Below are 21,598 nucleotides of genomic sequence, written 5' to 3' on the forward strand. Positions count from 1 at the left end.
GGGAGCGGCGGCGGCGGCCGAGGGAGGAGGGACGTGCCTGGTCACCTCCCCCTCCTCCTCTTCTCTCCCCTCTTCTGCAAGCTGCGAAAGGGGCCAGAGAGGCGGCAGGAGCAGCGACGGCGGCAGGAGCAGCGGCGGCGGCCGGCAGCTCTATCCCCATCTTCCTCCTCCTCTTCTTCGTCCGCCAGCAAGGCTTCCTCCGGCTCCGGAGCGGGCTCACCTAGGGAGCGAGCGAGGGGGCAGACAGGAGGGCGGGCGGGCTGGGGAGAAGAGGCTTCGGCCATGGCTACTACCACCAGCACCACCGGCTCCACCCTGCTGCAGCCCCTCAGCAACGCGGTGCAGCTGCCCATAGACCAGGTATCCCCGTGGGGGGTCGCGCTCCCACGACCCTCCCCCTTGCCCCGCCCCCGCCCCGCCCTGCCGGTTCGAGGTGCCAGTAAAGGGAACGAAGTCGGGGCATCGGGTGACATTTTAGTCTTCTTCCTCCCTCCCCCAATTAATTTCACAGGAATCTGGGGTGGGGGTAGGTCAGAAGAAAATTCTCCCCCCTCCACTATCCAGTGTGCTTATCCACCGGGGCAAGGGAGAGGGCGATAAACCTGTTATTGTGCAATCACAACGATCCCCTCTGTGCCCGTCTCTAGTCTCTAGTCTCTAGTCTCTAGTCTCCCCAGCCCCCATCTCCATCCGCACCCCCCCACCCCGCCTTGGCTCGCGAGCGCGGGCCAGGGATGGGCAAGAGTGCTTGTTTCAAGCACGTTGTGTTGGCTATTTATAAGGGACACGCGTGGATTTGGGGGGTAGTGGGGTTGGTGGTGGTGGTGGTGGTGATGATGATGATGATGGTGATGATGGAAATGTGCTTCCCTTCCCGGCTGTGGGGTCCGGGCACCCTGAATGCCTAGCCTGTAGCTGCTTTCCTGGCGAGAATGTGCCCGGGTCTGTGGGGGTGCCGAAATCGGGGCTTGGGGTGCTCGAGCGCATCTGCCTCTTTCGCCCAGCTGTGCAGAACGGAACCTCTGGGCCATTCCCCCCCCAAACCCTACAGGGGTGCACCTGTACGGGTGCGTTGGAGCTTCAGGGTGAAACTGTCAAGTGAAGGGATGGTGGACCGGATACATGTGTAGGTGTACTGATATTATCGAGTCTTGTTACACTTTTTAAAAATATAGTTTTCACGTTCTACTGTGATATGCTAACAGGCATCAGTTTTAGGAACACTTTAGAGTAGGGGGAAGTAAGACAGAAAAGTGGGAATCTGGTTTCTCAGCAGAAAAATGCGTTTAATTTTTCAATCTAAAAGGAAGGAACTTACAGAGATACTTTGATGTATACGTGCATGGATAGAATTTACCTGTATCCTGAGTTTACCTTACATGGAGAAGAAATATTGAGGGATAGACGATTTCAGGAAAGCATCACTAATTTTATTGGATTTTAAAAAAAAGTTTGAGTAGCTTTATTGTGAGAAGAGACTTTGGAGGTGTTGCTAATTGCAGATAGGGTTACAGAATTATTCTGATTTCAAGTCCCAACGGTAATTAATTTTTAATTCTAGCTTAATGTTATTACAAATGTGCCATGATCTGGTAAAGCAACAGGGTTTTCTTAGATAAATATTACAGGGTGTTCAAGAATTGCCCTTGATCTTCAATGTCTTGCTTTCATTGATGTCAGGAGGAATTTCACGTATGGTAAGAAGGGGTTAGGAGATATGACCCCTGCGTTTGAAACTGCTTCTTATGGCTTGTCAGTGGGCTTGACAAGGTTTTAAGGAGTAGGGAGCCCAGATAGGCAAAGCTTTTTGAAATCTTCTGAGCCAGGAAGTGAATTTATATTTGAAGTTCATCATTTGCTAGTTTTTGAGTTTCAACTGAACTTCAGATGAATTGTTTTAACTAAAAATAATGGAGTAAGTGCTTCGATTACACCATGTGGTTTTTGATTAGTAAAAAAAAAATTTTAATGAGGTACCAACCCCCCCCCCAACCTTATGTAGAACATCAGTAATGCTTAGCATTCTTATAAATTGAAATTTATTTCCTAATATTAATCCTGTGGTGCAGAAAAATGTTATCCACTGCTGTTGACCCAGGTGGTAAAAATTGAATTTATAGTCAGAACCCAGTTCAATGAAAATTACTTTGTCTTTTAATGTAGTTTCCAACTTACATTCTATAGATTCCAAACAGTTCCATATTCCAAATGGAATATGACTTTCATTGTCTCACATCCTTGACTTTACTAAGTTGCTGCTTCAATCAACGAACCTGGGGTGTGTATCATGTAGTATGTATCAAGAATTGCCATCATATCTGTGGAGTATCCCTCTGATAACTCTTATTTTCTTGATCACAGCTACAGACAACCTCCATGTTCACCTGTTGTAATGCAGTGACTGAGAAAACATTCTTTCCTTGCGATCCATAATTTAATATTTGTATATGACTTTTTAACTTTCACTCTATTAGTTGCTTTTATTCTCTATAATAAACTTTTTTGAACTCGTATTGAAATCAGAAGGAGAATCAAGGGGGAAAATAGGATTTAAAAAAGTCAAATTCTTGACCATCTGTAGGTGATCTCTAAACTCTGTGAGATTTGCCTTTCTCCCAGAACGTTTGACTTGATCCTTTAGTATCTTTTGTCTTTATTATAGATTTATTTAATCATGAATTTGGATTGTGGGAGAATTTAATTTTTCCAATTAGATATTGAGGGGGAATACAGGGTAATCATTACATAAGATCTTTTTACAGTGGTTATAAAAATTGTTTCTTTGAACAGTAACCTAACCTAAATTAAGTAATAACTTAACATTAACATTAGCCAAGGGTTTAAAAAATTGATGTAGCTTTTAAAATAATTGACATTTCAGTGTTGTAAAAATGTTAATTTTAACATTGAAAATACTGTTAATCATTACTTGAACATCACACACCCTTATATACACATAAGTACGTACACACACACACACACACACACACACACACACATGTTTACTTGAAAAGGAGCCTTTAACAAGGAAAAAAGAATTTATTATCACAGTGAAAACAGTGAGTTGGTTATAACCAGAATGGTGTGAATCAGTATAGGATAAACTGGGAAGTGAAAGGTGTTAAAATATTGCCTGTTGGCATGTGTTAATTTTGTGTCAATTAATTTTACTACACAAATTTAGGAAATTATAAAATACATTAAAGGTACAAAAAAGCAAAGGCACATCAGAAGAGGAAAAATAACTTTTCATGGCATTAATGAAAAACATAAAATGAATTAGAATTTAAGTAAAATAAAATAATGAAGGTTTCAGAATTGAGGTTTAAAAAGCACAAAAGAGTTGAAAGAAAATGTTTTATTTAAGAATGAAGATGATGAAGTTGACAAGACTTACTTCAACTGATTTATGAATTTTATCAATATGAGTTCAAATGATGTAATTCCATCTTCGAACTATGATCTTAGACAACTCCTGTTTGTATATGTCCTTAAATTCACTAAATAGGGCATTTACCCAGTTTATCTCACCAATTTTTTCTTACCAAGCAGGAAACGCAATGTGGGGTTATGAGGTAGTGGATAGACCTTTGGATTTGGGTTATAGGGTAGTGGATGGAACTTCAGAATCCCCCCACCTCCAAGATGTACTGGCTCTGTAACCCTTGGCCAGTCACTTAAGTGTTCTAGGCAATTCTGTTAAGACACTAAATTGCTGAAAAGATGCTGACCTACATTGGGGGAGGCACTTTGCACATCTGGGAGTTCCCTATACAAAAGAAGTCACACTCCAGACCCTGTCTCTGCTCTCAACAATAAGATCTTATTTAGGTGAATTTATTTCCAAAATTATCTGTAGTGGGTGGATATTGATAAAAAAAAAAAGGTTCGTAGACAAAGTTTTAAGGATAAATTTGAAAGAGAAGCAGTTCTGCAAAATGGAAAAGATTAATGTGCATTCTAAAAAAGAATCAGCTTATGTCTTTGACCATTAAGATAAGTGTATCTTAAAGGAGATCAAAGGACAAAATGAATGCAAAAATGAGATGAACAAGAAAGAATAGATATTCCTAGATGAGCCTATTTTTAGTGAGTCTTTAACTACTAAATGTTTAGAAGGTGGTAAGTTGCTTGTAACTTATCTATCCTTATAATTATCTGAAGAATTTCTGAAGGGGAGGGTCAACTTTCCATGTTTTTGTTTTTCATCCATTTTCTTTAGGAACTGTTGGTGTTAATGCTATCACAATTGAGTAGATATCTCTGTAGTCTGATATTTAGCATGGCATCTTTGGCAAAAAAGCAGTGAGGAATGGTTCAAGTTAGATGGTCACTTTTTGGGGGAGACCATGCTAACCCCTTGTTTTTGTGTGTTTGAGTAGTTTCTCTTTGATAAAGGAAGATAATACTTGAAAAGATGGAAGGGAATCACTTAAATTTTTTAGCTTGATTCCCCTTCATTCTATAACTTGTTCATCTATTTTATACTCACTTTTATTTTAAATAATTAAGCCACTCTTACTCTCAATTGCTTTTGCTTCCTGATTATATACTGCATCTTCTATAATTATCTGAGTGTGTAACATATTGTCTTTTGAAAAAAAATGCTTCAGTTTGTACTCAGAGTTGATTAGTTCTCTCTGCAGGTGGATAGCATTTTCCAGCATAGGTCCTTTGGAATTGTTACAAGTATTTGTATTGCTCAAAGTAGCTAAGTCTTTCACAGTTGATCCTCATTACAATATTGCTTTTACTGTGTGCAGTGTTCTCCTAGTTCTCACATCATTTTGCATCAGTTCATATAAATCTTCCCAGGTTTTTATAAAACTGTCCCCTTCATCTTTTATAAGAACACATGGTATTTTATCACAATCTGATACCACAGCTTGTTCAGCCATTCTCCAATTGATGGGCATCCCCATAATTTCCAATTCTTTGCTACCACAAAAACAGCTGCTATAAATATTTTTGTATATATGAATCCTTTGCCTTTTTTTCTTTGATTTCTTTACTCTACCAACCTAGTAATGGCTTTGCTGGGTCAAAGGGTATGCACAGTTTTATAGCCCTTTGGGCATAATTCCAAACTGTTTTTCAGAATGGTGAGACCAGATTACAGATCTACCAATAGTGCATTAATGTACTTATTTTCCATATCCCCTCCAGTATTTATTTTTCTTTTATGTTATGTTAATCAATTTGATGAGTGTGAGGTGGCACCTCAGAGTTGTTTTAATTTGCCTTTCTCTAATTATTCATGATTTAAAGCATTTTCATATGACTATTAATACTTTTGATTTCTTCTTCTGAAAACTGCCTTTTCATGTCCTTTGCCCTTTTATCAACTGGGGAATGGCTCTTATTTTTACAAATTTGGTTCAGTCCCCTATATGAGAAATGAGACCTTTATTAAAGAAACTTGCTCTAAAAAGTTTCCCCCAGTTTCCTGCTTTCCTTCTAATTTTGGTTGTATTGGTTTTGTTTGTACAAAAACTTTTAAATTTCAGGGAATCAAATTTATCCATTTTACTTCTATAGTGCCAATGTGATACACACAGCGGCTGCTATGAATATGCTGGTGTATTTCTGAATCGCAAAATGTAATGGACTCTCTTCATGGAAGATGAAACCAAAACATTTATTCTAACACCAGAAAGCCAAATCCATCATAGTAATAAAGAAACCCATCATAGTAACCAAGAAGTCTATACACATTACCAGTGCAGGGGGCATCGCCATCCCCAAGCCTTCACTCCATCAGGCCTCCCCACAAACAAGCTCCTGTAAGCAAAATCACTCCCTCTCTCACTTACTGTGTCTCTCCCTCCCAGCTCTGCCTGCTCCAACTCTCTCCCAGCCCTGACTCACTCCAACTTCCTATTCCACCCCTTCCACAAGCTCCTCCCACCACAGGCTTCATGTGACTCAGGCAGGTCACATGGGCCTATTAATGGTTGGGAAAGATCTGCCCATTCCATTAACGGTACATTAACAATGTATTAGCCACTTCATCTTTTGTTTGGTTATGAACTCTTCCCCTGTCCATAGATCTGATAGGGCATCGTTTCCATGCTCCATTAACTTGCTTATATCACCCTTTATGTTTAAATCATGAACTTGGGATATGTTTTGTGATATTAGTTTTCTTAGTTTCTGTCAGACTGCTTTCCAGTTTTCCCAGAAGTTTTTGTCGAAAAGTGAGTTCTTGCCCCCAAAGCTTGGATCTTTGGGTTTATCAAACACTAGATAACTATGGTTATTTACTGCTGTGTATTGTGTACTTCACTGATCCACCACTCTATTTCTTATCCAGTACCAGATTATTTTGATAATCACCATTTTGTAATATAGTATGAGATCTGGTACTGCTAGGCTGCTTTCTTTCACTTTTTTTTCACTGATTCCCTTAATATTCCTGACCTTTTGTTCCTCCACGTGAATTTTGTTAATTATTTTTTCTAGCTCTATAAAATAATTCCTTAGTAGCTTGCTTTGGCACCCAGTAAGTAAATTAATTTAGGTAGCATTACCGTTTTTATTATATTGGCTTGGTCTACCCACAAGCAATTACCATTTCTGATATTGTTTAGATCTGTTTTTATTTGTGTGAGAAGTGTTTTGTAATTGTGTTCATATGGTTCCTGTGTTTTGGTGTGTAGACTCCTAATTATTTTATATTCTCTGCGGTTATTTTAAATTGATTTTCTCTTTCTATGTCTTCCTGCTGGGTTGTAATGTTTTGTTACTTGATATTTATTGGTTGAAATCAAACCAACAATGTGACCTTAGGCTGAGTCACTTCGCCTCTGCTGGGCCTTGCTTTCCACATCTATAAAATTTGAAGGTATTGGACAGATTGATGTCTCATCCCTCTGGCTTTTGTGTTCTCCCAATATGAACATAAAAATTAACATTCTATAAGGTCATTGTTGTTGTTTGTCCTTCATTCTCAAGGAGGAACACGACATCAAGAAGGTGGATGTCATGAGCTGCAAGTGAATTGGATTTAAGTGAGAGAGGGCTGTGCAAAGTCATCAGCCTCACTTTCTCCTCCAGAACCATCTGTGTCCATTGATAAGGTATAGATCAGGACAACTGGAGATGGCTCCCTTCTATAAGGTTGTATGAAATTCAAAGGCTAGAAGTAGCTGGCTGATAGAATTTAATTTAATTTGGGGATGTTTAGACGAGGTATCCACTCATTTATGGCTCTTTCTAGATGATCTCTGCAGTCTCTTCTGATGCTAATATTGTGTCCTTTTAGTGGGAGGAGCAGGAGAGCAATAATGGAAGCTATAGAAGTTTTGAAAAAAAGCTTAGTTTCAACTTGTGTTCTTGACATCAGGCAACTATAATGTTTCCCAGTAGATCAGACCTGCACAACTCGGAAGTAGGTAGGGTCCAAAATTAAAAGAGGCTAAACTTCTTCCACCAGCAGATAGGTTTTTAGTGGCTCACTTTCCAAGTAAAGGTATAATTAATGCTTTAACTAATTTGCAAATAAACCATATTAAAAAGGGAAATTTCAATTAATATCAATTAATTACACTTATTACTTAAGATTTATATTTATTATAAAAATCACACTAATCTAAAAAAAAAAAATTACTTTGCTAAGTGGTACAATGTTTAATACACTTTTCAGGTTTTGTTACTGTTTACATTTAGTAATGACCAACACAGCAAAAAGATACAAAAAGATACGACTTTCACTCCTTTCAGACTAGAGACAGACTGACAATGGTTGGTTGCTGTGGGTCACTGACAAATAGGAGAGAGTGTGCAGTGGCAACCCACCTGCCAATTTACATGACGGGCACTAATGGAAGGTGGGTTAAGCAGGGGCACGGACAAAGCACTTCTTATATCCTTACTTTCTTTTATATTTGCTACATTTTTTCGCAGGCCACCGATATGTTGTTCAGTCCCGCAATAGATGATTTAGACTGGAGTTTCAACATTTTTTGGTTAGAGATATCTACTTTTCGTTTCCCCAAAGCATGCAATCATTGGATAGTGTGGGGGCCTTGCTGGATTGATGGCGATGTAATCTTCTAGGCCTGGGGTGATGAAATAATGTGCTGGTAGGCCCACAGTAAAAATTTCATATTAGAGTGAAGAATGATCACAACTGTTAGCTGTGCTTTTTACTTTCAAGAGAATTCTGGTAAACTGTGAAGATAGGAGGTAGGGTGGATAGGGAAATATCTCTGCCAGATCTTTAAAGATTGATGATTTGAGGTTCTGAGATTTACTGGAAGATTATGATCTACATAAAGAACCTCCATTTTGGTTTTCATCATGGGGAACACAATAGAAATATATTGTATCAAGAAGTAGTTGGCCAATTTGTAGCATTAGCAGTAAGAAGCAAAAAGTAAGTATAACGTGCAAATAGAGAAGAGAGTGCAAGCATATCTTTGCCTTTATTCCTTTATTTTACTTTTTTACTTCATATGGTTATCCTTATTTTCGTTCTTTTCTTACTCTCTTGCAGTTATTTATAATAAAAAATTAATTACTTAGAACTCTTCTTTAAAATTTTACTTTTGGGGGATATGCCACTTTGAGAAGAGGCAGTCTTCAGTACAAGCTTATATTGGCAATTTATTTAAAAACACACACACACACACACACACACACACACACACACACACACACCACACATATACATCTTTCCAGGGGCTCTCCTCTTGTCTACATAAGTCTGATTGTTGACACCATTTTTTGTATCTATGATCCACCTTTATACTGAGATTCATTTTAGTGATTATTAAAGATTTTATTTTTATCATTAAAGATTAGAGATTGCAAAATTAATCCTTAAGGCAGTGCGATACAGTAAGAAAAATACTGAACTTGGGAGTTAGGGGACCTTTATTCTTGTCCCAGCTTTGCCACTAACTAGTAACATGATCCTAGGTTAGTCACTTTATTTTTCTTGAATTCTGTTTTATCATGACTTGTACTGGATCCCTATTTAAGTAAGACAGTTTTCTGGAATTAAATTTTATTATTCGTGAAATGAGAGGGTTGAACTAAATTAAAGTCCTTTCTCTTTGTTCAGTATTATGTGTTTTCTAAATCAGAAGAGTAGGCTGTATTTCTGAGAAATTTTTGACAAGGCATGGAGCAAATGTATGGTTTCTTGCCCAATTAAAAAATGCAGTTAACTGGGCAACCCCATATCCTGAGCATATTATATTCTATCAGATTTTAAAATCATATTCATTTTATTCATAATCAAGAAGTAATTTCTTTTATATTTTTTCTTGCTAAATTCACTTCCTTTTATTAATTCTCCTTTTGACTTCTCTCTAAAGTAGAAAAATAGGGAAACTGAGACACAAAGGTTGGCTGGATTTAGCTAGGGTTAGAATCCAGTTTAAAAGAATTCATTCATTTACTTTTATTCCTAAATATACAAGGTAAGGATAGTGCAATGAAGGAATATATTTATTTTATTTTTTTAAAAGTTCTTTTAATTTTCTGAGTTTAGGTTGAAATTAATATTTTATGAGAATTTTTCTTTATCATTGACGAGGCTGAAGACATGGATAGGATGGTTTTGGTGTTAGAGAAGCTGGCTTCAAATTATAGCTGTATTAATACTAGACTCCAGTAGTAACTAGAGTGACCTCAATTTTAAAATGAGGGGATTGGACTAGACCACCTCTGAGGTACCTTCCAGCTCTAAATCTTCGATCCTCAATGTGCACAGAAAATTTTCAGATCGTCCAGAATCAGAAGATGTAGCTAATAATGATTGGTAACAGATTGGAGATTCAGAAATGCTTTCTACAGGGTTGAGGGATGGATTGATACTAACTGATGTAATTCTTTAGGGCCAACTGTAGGTTTAAAAAATAAACTTCACAAATTCTGAGGGCTGGTGGGGCTGTCAGTGGGAGATGGGGAAAGAAGAAAGGACAGGAGGGGAATCTAATAGCAATTCATCTTACAACAATGAAGGGCTTTTTAGACCAATACAAGATCAATGTAAGTCATTTGTTGACATGACCACTAAATACCTAGCTTGTGGGATGTCATATTACAATCCACTACTGGCATAATGGAAAGAGAGCTGGTCTTGGAGGGCAGAAATCATGGCACTGTGATTCTGGGCAAGTCATTTAATGCCTAAGTTCAGCTAAGACTATACATTGCAGAACAGCTGCCCATATTAAAGATGAGTTTCCTTACCAAGAATTGTCTATATGAATGAAATAACAGGTCTGGATTTGGCAATTCATTGGATTGGGGGAGGGGGTTGGGAAGGGCCCTTCAGATGCCCACACAAGGATCTCATCACTCATCATTGACGCACCTGAGAGATGAGGAGGGGTTGATGTTGAGGGACAGCTTTGTGAGTTACGAGTTTGGTTGTTGGTACGCAGAAAGATGGTATTATGTGGCTAGGTACTGTTGTAGTGGTCATTGACTGTGTTGAATAGAAGTGGTTGTTGTATGTAATTCTCTTTTTTTCAATGTGAGAACTCCATACAAACCGACCAAAAGAAGTTCCAATTTGAAGATTTTTTTGCGTTTTGTAGGAATTTGTACATGACAAGGGTCACAGTTTTGGAAATAGGCTTGAAAGTTAACACCCTTTAAAAATGGAAGGTTGGAATTTCACACTGCTAATGTTACATTCTGTCTGCAGATCCAAAAACACAGCTGTGCATTGGTTTACATAAAATGAAAAAATAGCCTTGATAAAGTATCATTTTAAAAATTTGATCTAGCTAGTAATAGAATAATCCCTAGAAAGACTTGTAATAGCCTAACTTATGCCTATTAAACTTAGAAAAAATGCTATATCTTCTTACAACTGTTTGAATTTGGGAATTATTTAATATATTCTATTGTACCATACATGATGTCAGGCCTGCTTCATCCTTGGAACTACTAACTGAGTTGTTAAAATTGACTGTATACCATGAATAGAAGTAGCAGTGGATTTTTGGTGAGAACATGAAAGGGAGGAAGCAAAAGTAGGGGGTAGAGTATAGATAATAGGATTAGGTATTTCTTGATAGATTTCTTTTTTTCCTTTTTTTCATAATTTTTTAATGTTGCATTCCAAATTCTCTCCTTCTCTCCAGCCCCTCCCCCACCCATTGAAAAAGCAAGCAACATAATGCCCGCCATACCTGTGAAGTAATACAAAGTATATTTCTATGTTAGCCATGGTGCAAAAAAAGTGGAAATATGTGCTTCAGTTGGCCCTCACAGTTCATCAGTTCTGTCTCTGGAGGTGAATAACATTTTTCATCACGAGTCCTTTGGAATTGTCATGGATCATTGTATTGATCAGAGTAGCTAAGTCTTTTACAGTTGTTCCTTGTTACAATATTGCTGTTATTGTGTACATTGTTCTTTAGTTTTGCTTACTTTACTTTTCATTAGTTCATACAAGTCTCCCCCTTGTCATTTCCTACAGCACATTACTATTTCATTACAATCCTATACCTCAACTTGTTCAGTCATTCCCCAGTTGGCCATCCCCTTAGTTTGCAATTCTTTGTTACCACAAAAAGACCTGCTATAACTATTTTTGTACATATGGGTCCTTTCCCTTCTTCTTTGATCTTTTTTGAGATACAAAGCTTGTAGTGATATTGCTGGGTCAAAGGGTATGCACAGTTTTATAGCCCTTTTGGGCATAATTTGGGATAGATTTCTTGAACAGCTATGGGAGATCCAAAGTTTAGTAAAAGTGAACCACTCCTCTTACATCGCTTACATTCTAATAAAGAGATTAGAGCAAAACACAGAAAACTATGATATTGTGATAATGTGCTTTAAAGAGTTACAAAGTTAAGTCTAAGGTGGAATTCTTTTAATGATGAGGTAAGAGGAAGATCAGGAAAGGCTTCAAGAAGAGATGGTATTTAAGTCTAGTTTTAAAGGATAGGTAGGAATTAAACAGTTGAGAAGAGGAAGGGATTCCTTTTCAAGGATTGCGATAAGCCAGAGAGGTAGAAAAGTGCAGCTTGTATTAAGGAATGATAGTTTATAGGTAGGCTGAATGGAGAACAATGAAATAAGATACATAAATACCTTCTCTGAACCAAACACTGCATAATGCTGGTGGAAATTTAGAAGTTTAGAAAACATTGACAAGGGAGGTGATGCCATGTTGAATGTAGAGTGCTCTAAAAACCAGGCTAAGGAATTGGAAATTTATTTTGTGAGCAGTAGGGAACTTTTGAAGATTTTTGAGCAAAGGAAATAACACGAATGGGTGTGTATGGAAGGAATATTTGTCTGGCAGGGTAGGAAGATGGTTGAGAGGGAGAAAAAAAAAGAGGTGGAAGCCCTCAGGAGGCTATCACAATAGCCCACGTGAGTATGATGAGGTATATAATATTATATATAACATCATGAGTAGTAGAGTAGTGGTACTATATTAGGAATAGTGAGAAGGAAACACATGTGAGAAATGTTGTAGGGGTAGTGTGGACAATGCTAACTGGCTACAAAGGTGAAGGAGAAAGGAAGGGTCAGAGAAGCACATAATTTTAAGTGTGAGAGAGGATGGTATAGTGTTGCCATTGACAAACATAGCGAAGTAGAAAAAGAAGAAGGTCTCAGGGAAAATTATTAAGCTTGGTATTTTATATCTTGAGTTTGAGATGACAGTAGTATCTTTGGTAGTTTATGGATTGCTCAGCTAGGATTAATTTTGTAAAAATTATACAGTAAGCTGTGCTTGTTGTTACCGATAAATTTCCTGTCATTAGGAGATATGATACAACACTAGTTGTGTTCTCAGTTGTTTTTTTTTCTTGGAAAGTATTATTCTCTAAACTCTGGAATGAAGGGAAGGGAAAGTCTTGGAAAATTTGATATTTAAACATTAAATTTCTATATTGTATTAAATTTTAATGGGCATATTTGAAGTAAAAATTGAGTAATAGAATGAATGTTGTTACTTTAGATTTTATTTATAATTTAACTTGCCCAGATTCAGCAGATTCATTTCTAAGACATTAAGGTATGAAATATAAACAAATATTTCATAACAAATGTTAATAAACAAAACTAAAAATAAACAAAATAAACCGACAAATATTAACAATAAAATATCAACAAAGACAGCTTATATTCTAGGAAAGTTTCTGGCAGATAATTGTACCACAGGACTAATTTATAAAGTAATTTGTTAAAAGTGTGGCACTAGGTATGACAATTAAATGGATAAAAAAGTTTAAAAAACTAGAATATTGAAGAAATTTGTAGAAACATTTCACTGTGGATAGAGTAAGCTGAAACAGTTATGAGGTGTTCTTTTTAGAATATCATTTTCTGTCTGTACTCTTTATTAATGAAAGAAGGAAAGTCTCCTAAAAATGCTGAAATTATTGATCTTATTCTTTCCTTTCTGTTTCTTATATTTAGTGAGTTATTTGGAATTTTAGCTCATTGGTAACAAGGGAAAAAACCAGTAAAACTTCGTTGTATTTTGCCCAGGCAAGTGACGTGGGTAGTAAATGGATTAAATATATCCATGCTATAGTGTGAACATTATGTAATAAGGCCAGCAGCAAAATAAGAACTGAATGCATGACACTACAAATCTACATTGTGCAGCTTCGCTACAATATGCTCAATTAAGACCCTTTAAAATTTTTTTTTTCTTGAACAAAAATCTATTTTCTTTCCTTCCCATTTTTGTCCATTTGTGCGGGAAAGGGGAACAAAGACCCTTGCAACAAATATCCATAGTCAATCAAAACAAATTCCTACACCTTTCATGTCCAAAAGAATGCATGCACCCATCTGCACCATGGATACATCATCTCTCTGTCAGGAGGTAGGAAATATTCTTTGTTATCTACCCTTTGTAACTGTGGATGGCTATTGCATTGATCAGGGTCGTAAGTTCTTAAGCTTTTAGGAGTTGCTTATATTTGCATTATTGTTGGTATACTATACATTTTTCTCTCCGTTTTGTTTTTTCGCTCTGCATCAGTTCATACAAGACTTCTCGGATTTCCCTGAAATCATCTTTTTCATCATTTCTTGCAGCACAATAGTATTCCATTACATTCATACACCATAATTTGTTTAGTCACTCCCCAGTTGAAGGGAACCTCCTTCGTTTCCATTTCTTTGCCGCCACTAAAAAAGTAGCTATAAATATTTTTTACATATTGAGCCTTTTCTTCTTTCTCTGAAATCTTTGGAATAGAGGCCTAGTAGTAGTATCGTTGGATTAAATAAAGGGTATACATCTCCCTTTGCTGAACTTTGATAGGAAAATGTTCCTAGCAAAGGTCAGCATGGCACCTTGAAATGACTTGGCCTAATATTTTTCTTAGGTTTTTGTTGGGCAAAGCTGGGCTGTATGGTCTCCTGCTATTATCATCTTTGCTGTTCTACAACCTTTCTTCTCAGAAGCTAGTTATCTCATGGAACAAATAAATTCAACAAGCATTTGTTTAATATCCACTGTATGTAAAGCACTTAGACTGTAGGATATATAAAACAAAGTTGAAATAGTCCCTGCCCCCTGGGGGCTTATTTTCTGCTGTAGGAATACAAGATCTACATAGATCAATAAATACAAAGTATTTATTTTGAGGGAGAGAGCTCTGGCAACTTGCAGGGTCAGGAAAGATACTGATGTAGAAAGTAGTGTTTAAACTGAACCTTCCAGGAAAATAAGAGCTTGTCTGAGGAGGATAGAGAAATAAGGAGAGATAGTGCTTCAAGCATGGAGGGCAGCAAAAGCACAAAGACAAGAGATGGAATACCAGGTTTGGATAAGAGCAAATAGACTTATTTGGCTGGAACATATTTTGTGAGAAGAAATATGAAATCAGTGTAGAAAGATGTTATAGAGCCAAATTGTGAAAAACTTTAAAAGGCAAATAGAGAAGTTTGCATTTTATCCTAGAGCAGGAAATTTTGAGCCTTAAATTTTTGCCATGGATTCCTTTCACTATCTGATGAAGCCTCATCTTAGAATAGAGTTTTTAAATATGCAAAATAAAATCATAGTGTTATAGACCAAAACTAATTATATGGAAATACGGTTATCAAAATATTTTAAAAACACATTCACCGGCAGCTAGTTAAGAACTCCTGACCTAGAAGTAAGAAGCCAGTGAAATGTCCTCAGCAGTTGAATAACATGGTAGTTTAGGAATAATAATAATAATTTGGCAGTAGTATATAGGATGGATTAGAGAAGTGAAAGACTGGATTCAGGAAGAACAGTAAGGAAGTTTTTATAATAGTTTAAAAGCTAAGAGATGATTAGGACCTAAACTGGGGTTTGTGATCATGTGAGTTGATAGAAGAGAATGGATGTGAATGATGTTGTGAGGGTATAATTAATTTTGGTAACTGATATATGGAAGCCTGAAGAGTTGAGGATTACTCTGAAGTTGTGAAGTCTGGAAGGATAGTGATATCCTCAGTAGAACAGGGATATTAGAAAGAAATAGAGGTTTGGGGAAAAGAAAAATGAGCCTTGTTTTAGATATGGTGAGTTTGAGATTTCTCTGGCATGGCTAAGTGCAGAGTTCCATCAGAGAGTTGGTGATATAGGACTGGAGCTCAGGATAGAGATGAGGGCTGGAGATGTAGATTTGGGAGTCACCTGAATAATGACAATTTAGCCAATAGGAGCAGTTAAGATTACCATGAAAGAGAGGTCCTAGGACATAGCCCAGGGTATCCATGTATTGGGTACAAGACGTGGATGTTGATTCAAGTGAAGTAGATGGAAATCATGGAATTCTAGATTGGATGGGACTTGGGTAATATATTAGGTTGAGTACTTTTTTAGACATGAGTCATTTTACTTCTGTGATCCTCATTTTCTCCATCTGTAAAGTAGGGATAATAATACTTTCAATACTTATTCCTACCTCATTGGGTTGTTAAGAGCAAAGACCTTTGTTTACCTCAAAGCTACATGAAAATGTGAATAGTTATTGTTTAGTCCAGCAGCTCTCAAATTTTTTGGTCACATGACCTCTTTACACTTTTGAAAATTATTGAGGACACAAAAGATCTTTTATGTATGTGGGATATATATTTATGTAAATATTAGAAATGAAAACTTATAAATTTTAAAAATATTTATTCATTCAATTAAATTAATAATAAGACCAGTAACATATTAACATAGCATACTTTGTGAAAAATAACTTTTCCAAAACAAAAAAAGTGAGAAGAGTTGGCATAGTTTTACATATTTTTGCAGCTCTCCTTAATGTCTAGCTTAATAGAAGACAACTGGATTCCCATATCTGATTTTGCATTCAGTCTGTTGCAATATGTTGTTTTGGATGAAGTATATGAAGAAAATCTGGCATTGCATAGATGTGTATTTGGAAGAAGGATGAGTATTTTAATAGCCTTAGTATTATGTCTTGAGCAGCTAGGTGGTACAGTAGATAGAGAACCAGGCTTGGAGTAAGGAAGATTGGAGTTCACATCCAGCTGCAGAAACTTAACCAGCTGTATGACCCTAAACACATCACTTAACGCTGTTTGCCTCAGTATCCTCGTTTATAAAATGAGCTGGAGGAGAAAAAGGCAAACCCCTCCAGTATCTTAGCCAAGATAACCTCAAACAGGGTCACAAAGAGTCAGACACGACCGAAATGACTGAACAATAACAAAAATTGTGTCAGTATTATTATGAAAATAGTTTTGACCTTCTGGACCCGGGAAAAGGTCTTGAGGACCCAAAAGTTTGGTGAATTCACACTTTGAGAACGGCTCACCCTAGTCTATTCTCATTCCGAACAGGAGTCTTGTTTAGCACATCTCAAAGAGGAAGGCATCTGGCCTCTACTTTGGATTCTGTACTTGAACAGAAAGCGTTCAACCTTTTGAGAGATTCTGCTTTCATTGTTAGAATGATTTAATTGTTAGAAAGGGCTTCCTTCCAGCGAGCCAGAATAGGCCTGTCTCTAACTTCTAGTTCTGAAGCAACTCAAAATAAATTTCCCACTTTGGTGAGATGTCTCCAAATCTTTCAAGAACTATTCCCTAAAATTTAGCTGATTTAAAAAAAATTCAAGTCTCCCCTTTCATTACTCATTAAAGATATTTCTTTTTTTTCTTTCACTTTTTGTTCTTTGTCATTTTCTTTCTTTAAGCTTTTACTGCAAAATTCTTGGAGTTGTTTATACAAAGCCTACCTTGTTTACTATTTTGTGCTTGAGGATTACAACTGATGGCTAATTTTTTAAATGCTTTGGTTATCTACCTTAGGAATATATATCAAGAGGTGTCTCTGTATGATTAGTAGAACGGATTAGTTTTTTTGTTTGTTTTTGTTTGTTTTTAGTTGACAAAGTATGTGAAAGAATAATAATTTCTCAAGTTGATAAAAAATTAGGCAGGGTGTTCTGGAATATAAAATAAAATTCAAAAGATTGGTTATAAAAATAGGTTGAAATTCAGTAAGGCCAAGTACAAAGAGCTTGGGAAATAATGAGGTGACTGTGAATTTGGGGGGTAAAATTAGTAGTAGATTATATTAATCTGGTTATTGTATGCATTAGACATTTTTTCTTTGATTCAGATCTGTGATTATATTGATGTTGGAAGCTTACTCTGCCAATGCAGTTTATAGCTTTAGAGTTGTATGGTATGCTAAGAAGTTGAGTGACTGGCCTAGATCACACAGGACTTTCTCTTACGCCTGCTCTATCCATGCCACATTGTCACTCAAACTTTAGCTGTAATGTAGCGACATCAAAGCACAGGGGAACAGTGCTGCACGGTAACAGTGTTTCTTAATTGATTGTCTGGGCTGTTGGTTGGGCATGTATTTTCAGACCTATCCGTGAATTATAACACAGGGCAACAAAAAAGTAGGTCAAAGTCAGGGTCAGTTGGAAGGGTCATAGGAAGAACTTGAGTTTGGGCACTAGCTAGGGAAGGAAGTTCCATGTGCCAGGTGAGGCTCTTCTCTTCAAAATGAGAGACCCTGGAAGAGGACTGAGGCAAACTAAATTAGGCTGTATTTCTAATATTTGAGAGCCACCTCATTTGCACTGGGAAGATACTTTTGCTAGTTCTGTAATCCTTATACCCCAAGTACAGTTTGTGAAACTTTTAAAATCTGTAATACTTAAGAATTAGAATGACTCAGGACAGATAGAGGGAAAGAAGGTTATTGAGAGCCACTAGAGTTTATTGAAATAGTGACATGCTCAGACTGTACTTTAGTAAAATTAGTTTTGACAGCTGTGCAGAAAAGTTAACCCCTTTCTGCCCCCCAGACTTTCTCTCTCCCCTGGCTCCCTATCATTTCCAGGATCAAATACAGAATTTTCTTTCAAAACCTTTCATAATCTTAACTCACTCTCCCCCCTTTCCAGTCTTATACCTTACTCCTTCACATGTATTCCTCAATCCAGTGACACTGGGCTCCTTGCTCTCTCTGGAACAAGATACTCCATATTTTGGCTCTGGGCATTTTTTCCCTGACCTCTTTCAAGACATAGCTAAAATCCCACATTCTACAGGAAGCCTTTCCCAATCCCTTTTAGTGCTAGTGTCTTCCCTCTGTTGATTAGTTCCTGTTTATCCTATATATAGCTTATGTGTACTTATTTGTGTCTTGTCTCCCCCACTGGATTGTGAGCTTCTTGAGGGCCAGGGACTATCTTTTGTGGTTCTTTGTGCTTCCATAGTACCTGGCACATAGTTGGTGCTTAATAATTGCTTTTTGACTGATTGACTTGACACTGATATTTTGATTTGTTATTGGTGTGTATATTAAGCAGGTGAACAAGATGTGTTGGAGAAGTTTGTAAACTGTTTGAGTGGAACTCCTAACTGTATTCCCGCAGAGAAATCATGTTGCAAAATATAGATTAAGTTCTCAGCCCAGCCCACAAAAGCCCAATATGCCTCCCAAAGTGAAAAAACAAAGCAGACTGGAAGAGGGAAGTTTTTTCTTTTTGGTCTGGGCCTGTGATTTCATTGGCATAGGAAAATGGTCTCCCAAGGGTGGACTGTGGTGTGATACCAAGGGATATGTTATGAATCAGAGTTGGCAAGATGGGTCACATCTCACCTTTCCCTTGATAGTTGTGAGTCTGGTCTCTGAAAACCACAATCAGCTCTATCCCCTGATACTATCCTACTCTATCCCCTCCCTCTGCTTTTCCAGTTCTTAACTTCCTCTTTCCTGAGCCCTTCATTGGCCTTTCAAGTCTTTTTGTTGCCACAGCTTCACAGGTGCAGTTCTGATATGTCTTCCCTTCCCCCCCCCCATCACCTTAAAACTTTGATAGGTATCCTTCCAAGGGAATGAGGTGGACAGCATTAGCAGGCATAGATGATTTGCAGTCTGCATCACAGACTTTTGTATTTTCTTTTCTCTAAAACTTACTCCCCTTCTTAATTTCCTTCTGTCTCTCTTTTTCTGCCTCAAGTTTCACAACCTCCCTCACCCCACACATCCAAACAGCTGCCAAGTCATCTTGATTATACCTGCACAATCTCTTCTATCTGTCCAGTTCTTTCCCCTCATATGATTACTTCCCTGATTCAGGCCTCGGTACATCTTGTATTATTGTAATAACCTCATAATTTGGTCTCTTTTCCTCAAGTCTCTCACCTTTTCAATTTATCCTCCATGCAGCTGTCAAAGTGATTTTCCTTAAGCGTAAATATAACCATTTCACTCTATTTAATAAACTCCATTGGTTCCTTATTGACTCAGATCAAATATTATTTCCTCTTTATCTCCTTTTTAATTTCTATTTTTTGTGTAAATTTTATAATGTACATAATTATTAGTATGATAATACATGTATATAATTTATGAAATAAGTAAATACACACATTGAAGGTTCACACTCAGAAAAATTTTGCTGGTCATACTCTTGGAGAGTTCCCTGGGGCACCAAGAAGTTAAGTGACTTGCCCAGTGTCACAGTCAATGTATAGCAGAAACTGGGCTTGAACCCAGGTCCTTCTGACTCTGAAGCTGGCTCTTGACTATGCCTCAGTTCTTTTTCAGTTCCTCTTATTATAGTAGCTCTGGAACCCTAACTAATATGATCTCTTCAAGTCATCACAATTTATCCATGAAAAGAGGATGAGTATATTTGCCCTCCCTATCTGACATTACTACAAAGACAAAATGATGTATGTGAAAAATATTATGAAAATTGTAGAGTCCAATGTAGACCATGCCAAGGCACAGACTTTAGGATGACTCAGATATTTAAATGGCTTCTTCCTGCTGCTACCCGGGGAGCCACTGTAAAACAAACAAACAAAACCTGAACAAACAAAAGATAAATTTGGGAACTTGAAAAGAATCTGTAGGTATAGAGATAGGGAAGAAGCTACAAAAAGAAGAAATCACTCAAAGGAGTTAAACCTGAGAGGAGTCTCCTGAGTTGATGTAGATTTCTCTTCTAATCATTCAGTTAATAAGTATTACATATACTCTGTAAGTATTCTATATAAGTATTATGCATACTCTATATAGGTTCCGAGAATATAAAAACAAAAGTGAAACACTTTGAAGGGTGACAGCATATTTAGGGTATACATATTTAGGTAGATTCAAAATAGGAAATAGAGAAGGATTAGTTTGAAGGTGAAGGCACTTAGGAGGTAGGGTTGGGGACAGAGAAAATCAGGAAAGGCTTCATGTAGAAGGTGTTGCTGAGCTTTGAAAGAAGCTAGGGATTACAAGAGGTGGAGATGAAGAGAAGTGCTCCAGACCATAGTATGGATAAAGGCAGTAAAGCTTAATAAGTCTAGAAAGGCACGATAGGCCAGGTTATGAAGGACTTTAAATGTCAGAGGAATTTGTTTCATTTTAGAAGTATTTTTTAATCACCATAATTTTCCCCAGAAACCCTCCCCCATTCCCAGAAAGCTGTACTCTCAAACAGATATATACATATATATATATATCTATATATATATATATATCTTGCTTTTGCTTTTTGGCAGGGCAGTTGGGGTTAAGTGACTTGCCCAAGGTCACACAGCTAGTACATGTGTCAAGTGTCTGAGGCCGAATTTGAACTCAGGTCCTCCTGACTCCAGGGCTGGTGTTCTACTCACTGTGCCACCTAGCTGCCCCACAAATAATATTTTTAAAGACAAAAAAAGAGGGAAAAAGCATCAAAAAAGTCAGAAAATATGTACAATGTACTATGTTCAGGACCTTCCCACCTCTGCAAACATTTGAGGGAGGGATGCCTTTTTATAGCTTTCCTTTCTAACTATGTTAGTTCTTCGTAATTTTGCAACAATCATTTTTTGGGAGGGCGTTCTTTCCAATTACACTGTTGGAATCAATGCGTATGTTGTTTTCTTGGCTCTGCTTACTTCACTCTTTATCAATTCATGTAGATCTTTCCATGCTTCTCTATACTCATCATATTCATTATTTCTTATAGCACAGTAATATTCCATTGTATACAATGTTCCATTAATAATCCATGTACCACAATTTGTTTATTCTTCTATTGATTGTTTCCAATTCTCTGCTTTCACAAACAATGCAGCTATAAATATTGGGTGTATATGGGAACTTTTTTCTTATTATTGGCTTCCTTGGGGTATAAATGGAATATATAATGGAATA

At 37.2% G+C, this 21,598-nt stretch overlaps 1 protein-coding gene across 1 annotated transcript in view; it reads left to right on the forward strand.

Moving 5' to 3' along the window:
* The first annotated feature begins 282 nt into the window (after nucleotides 1–282).
* MBOAT2 (membrane bound O-acyltransferase domain containing 2) overlaps nucleotides 283–21,598 on the forward strand; it is a 185,909-nt gene continuing 164,593 nt past the window's right edge. The window contains exon 1 of the mRNA XM_036753079.1: nucleotides 283–360. Coding sequence (XP_036608974.1) covers nucleotides 283–360 — 78 coding nt within the window. The remainder of the gene's footprint in view (nucleotides 361–21,598) is intronic.

This window comes from Trichosurus vulpecula, chromosome 3 (genome assembly GCF_011100635.1).
Source record: "Trichosurus vulpecula isolate mTriVul1 chromosome 3, mTriVul1.pri, whole genome shotgun sequence".
In the NCBI taxonomy this organism is placed as follows: Eukaryota; Metazoa; Chordata; class Mammalia; order Diprotodontia; family Phalangeridae; genus Trichosurus; species Trichosurus vulpecula.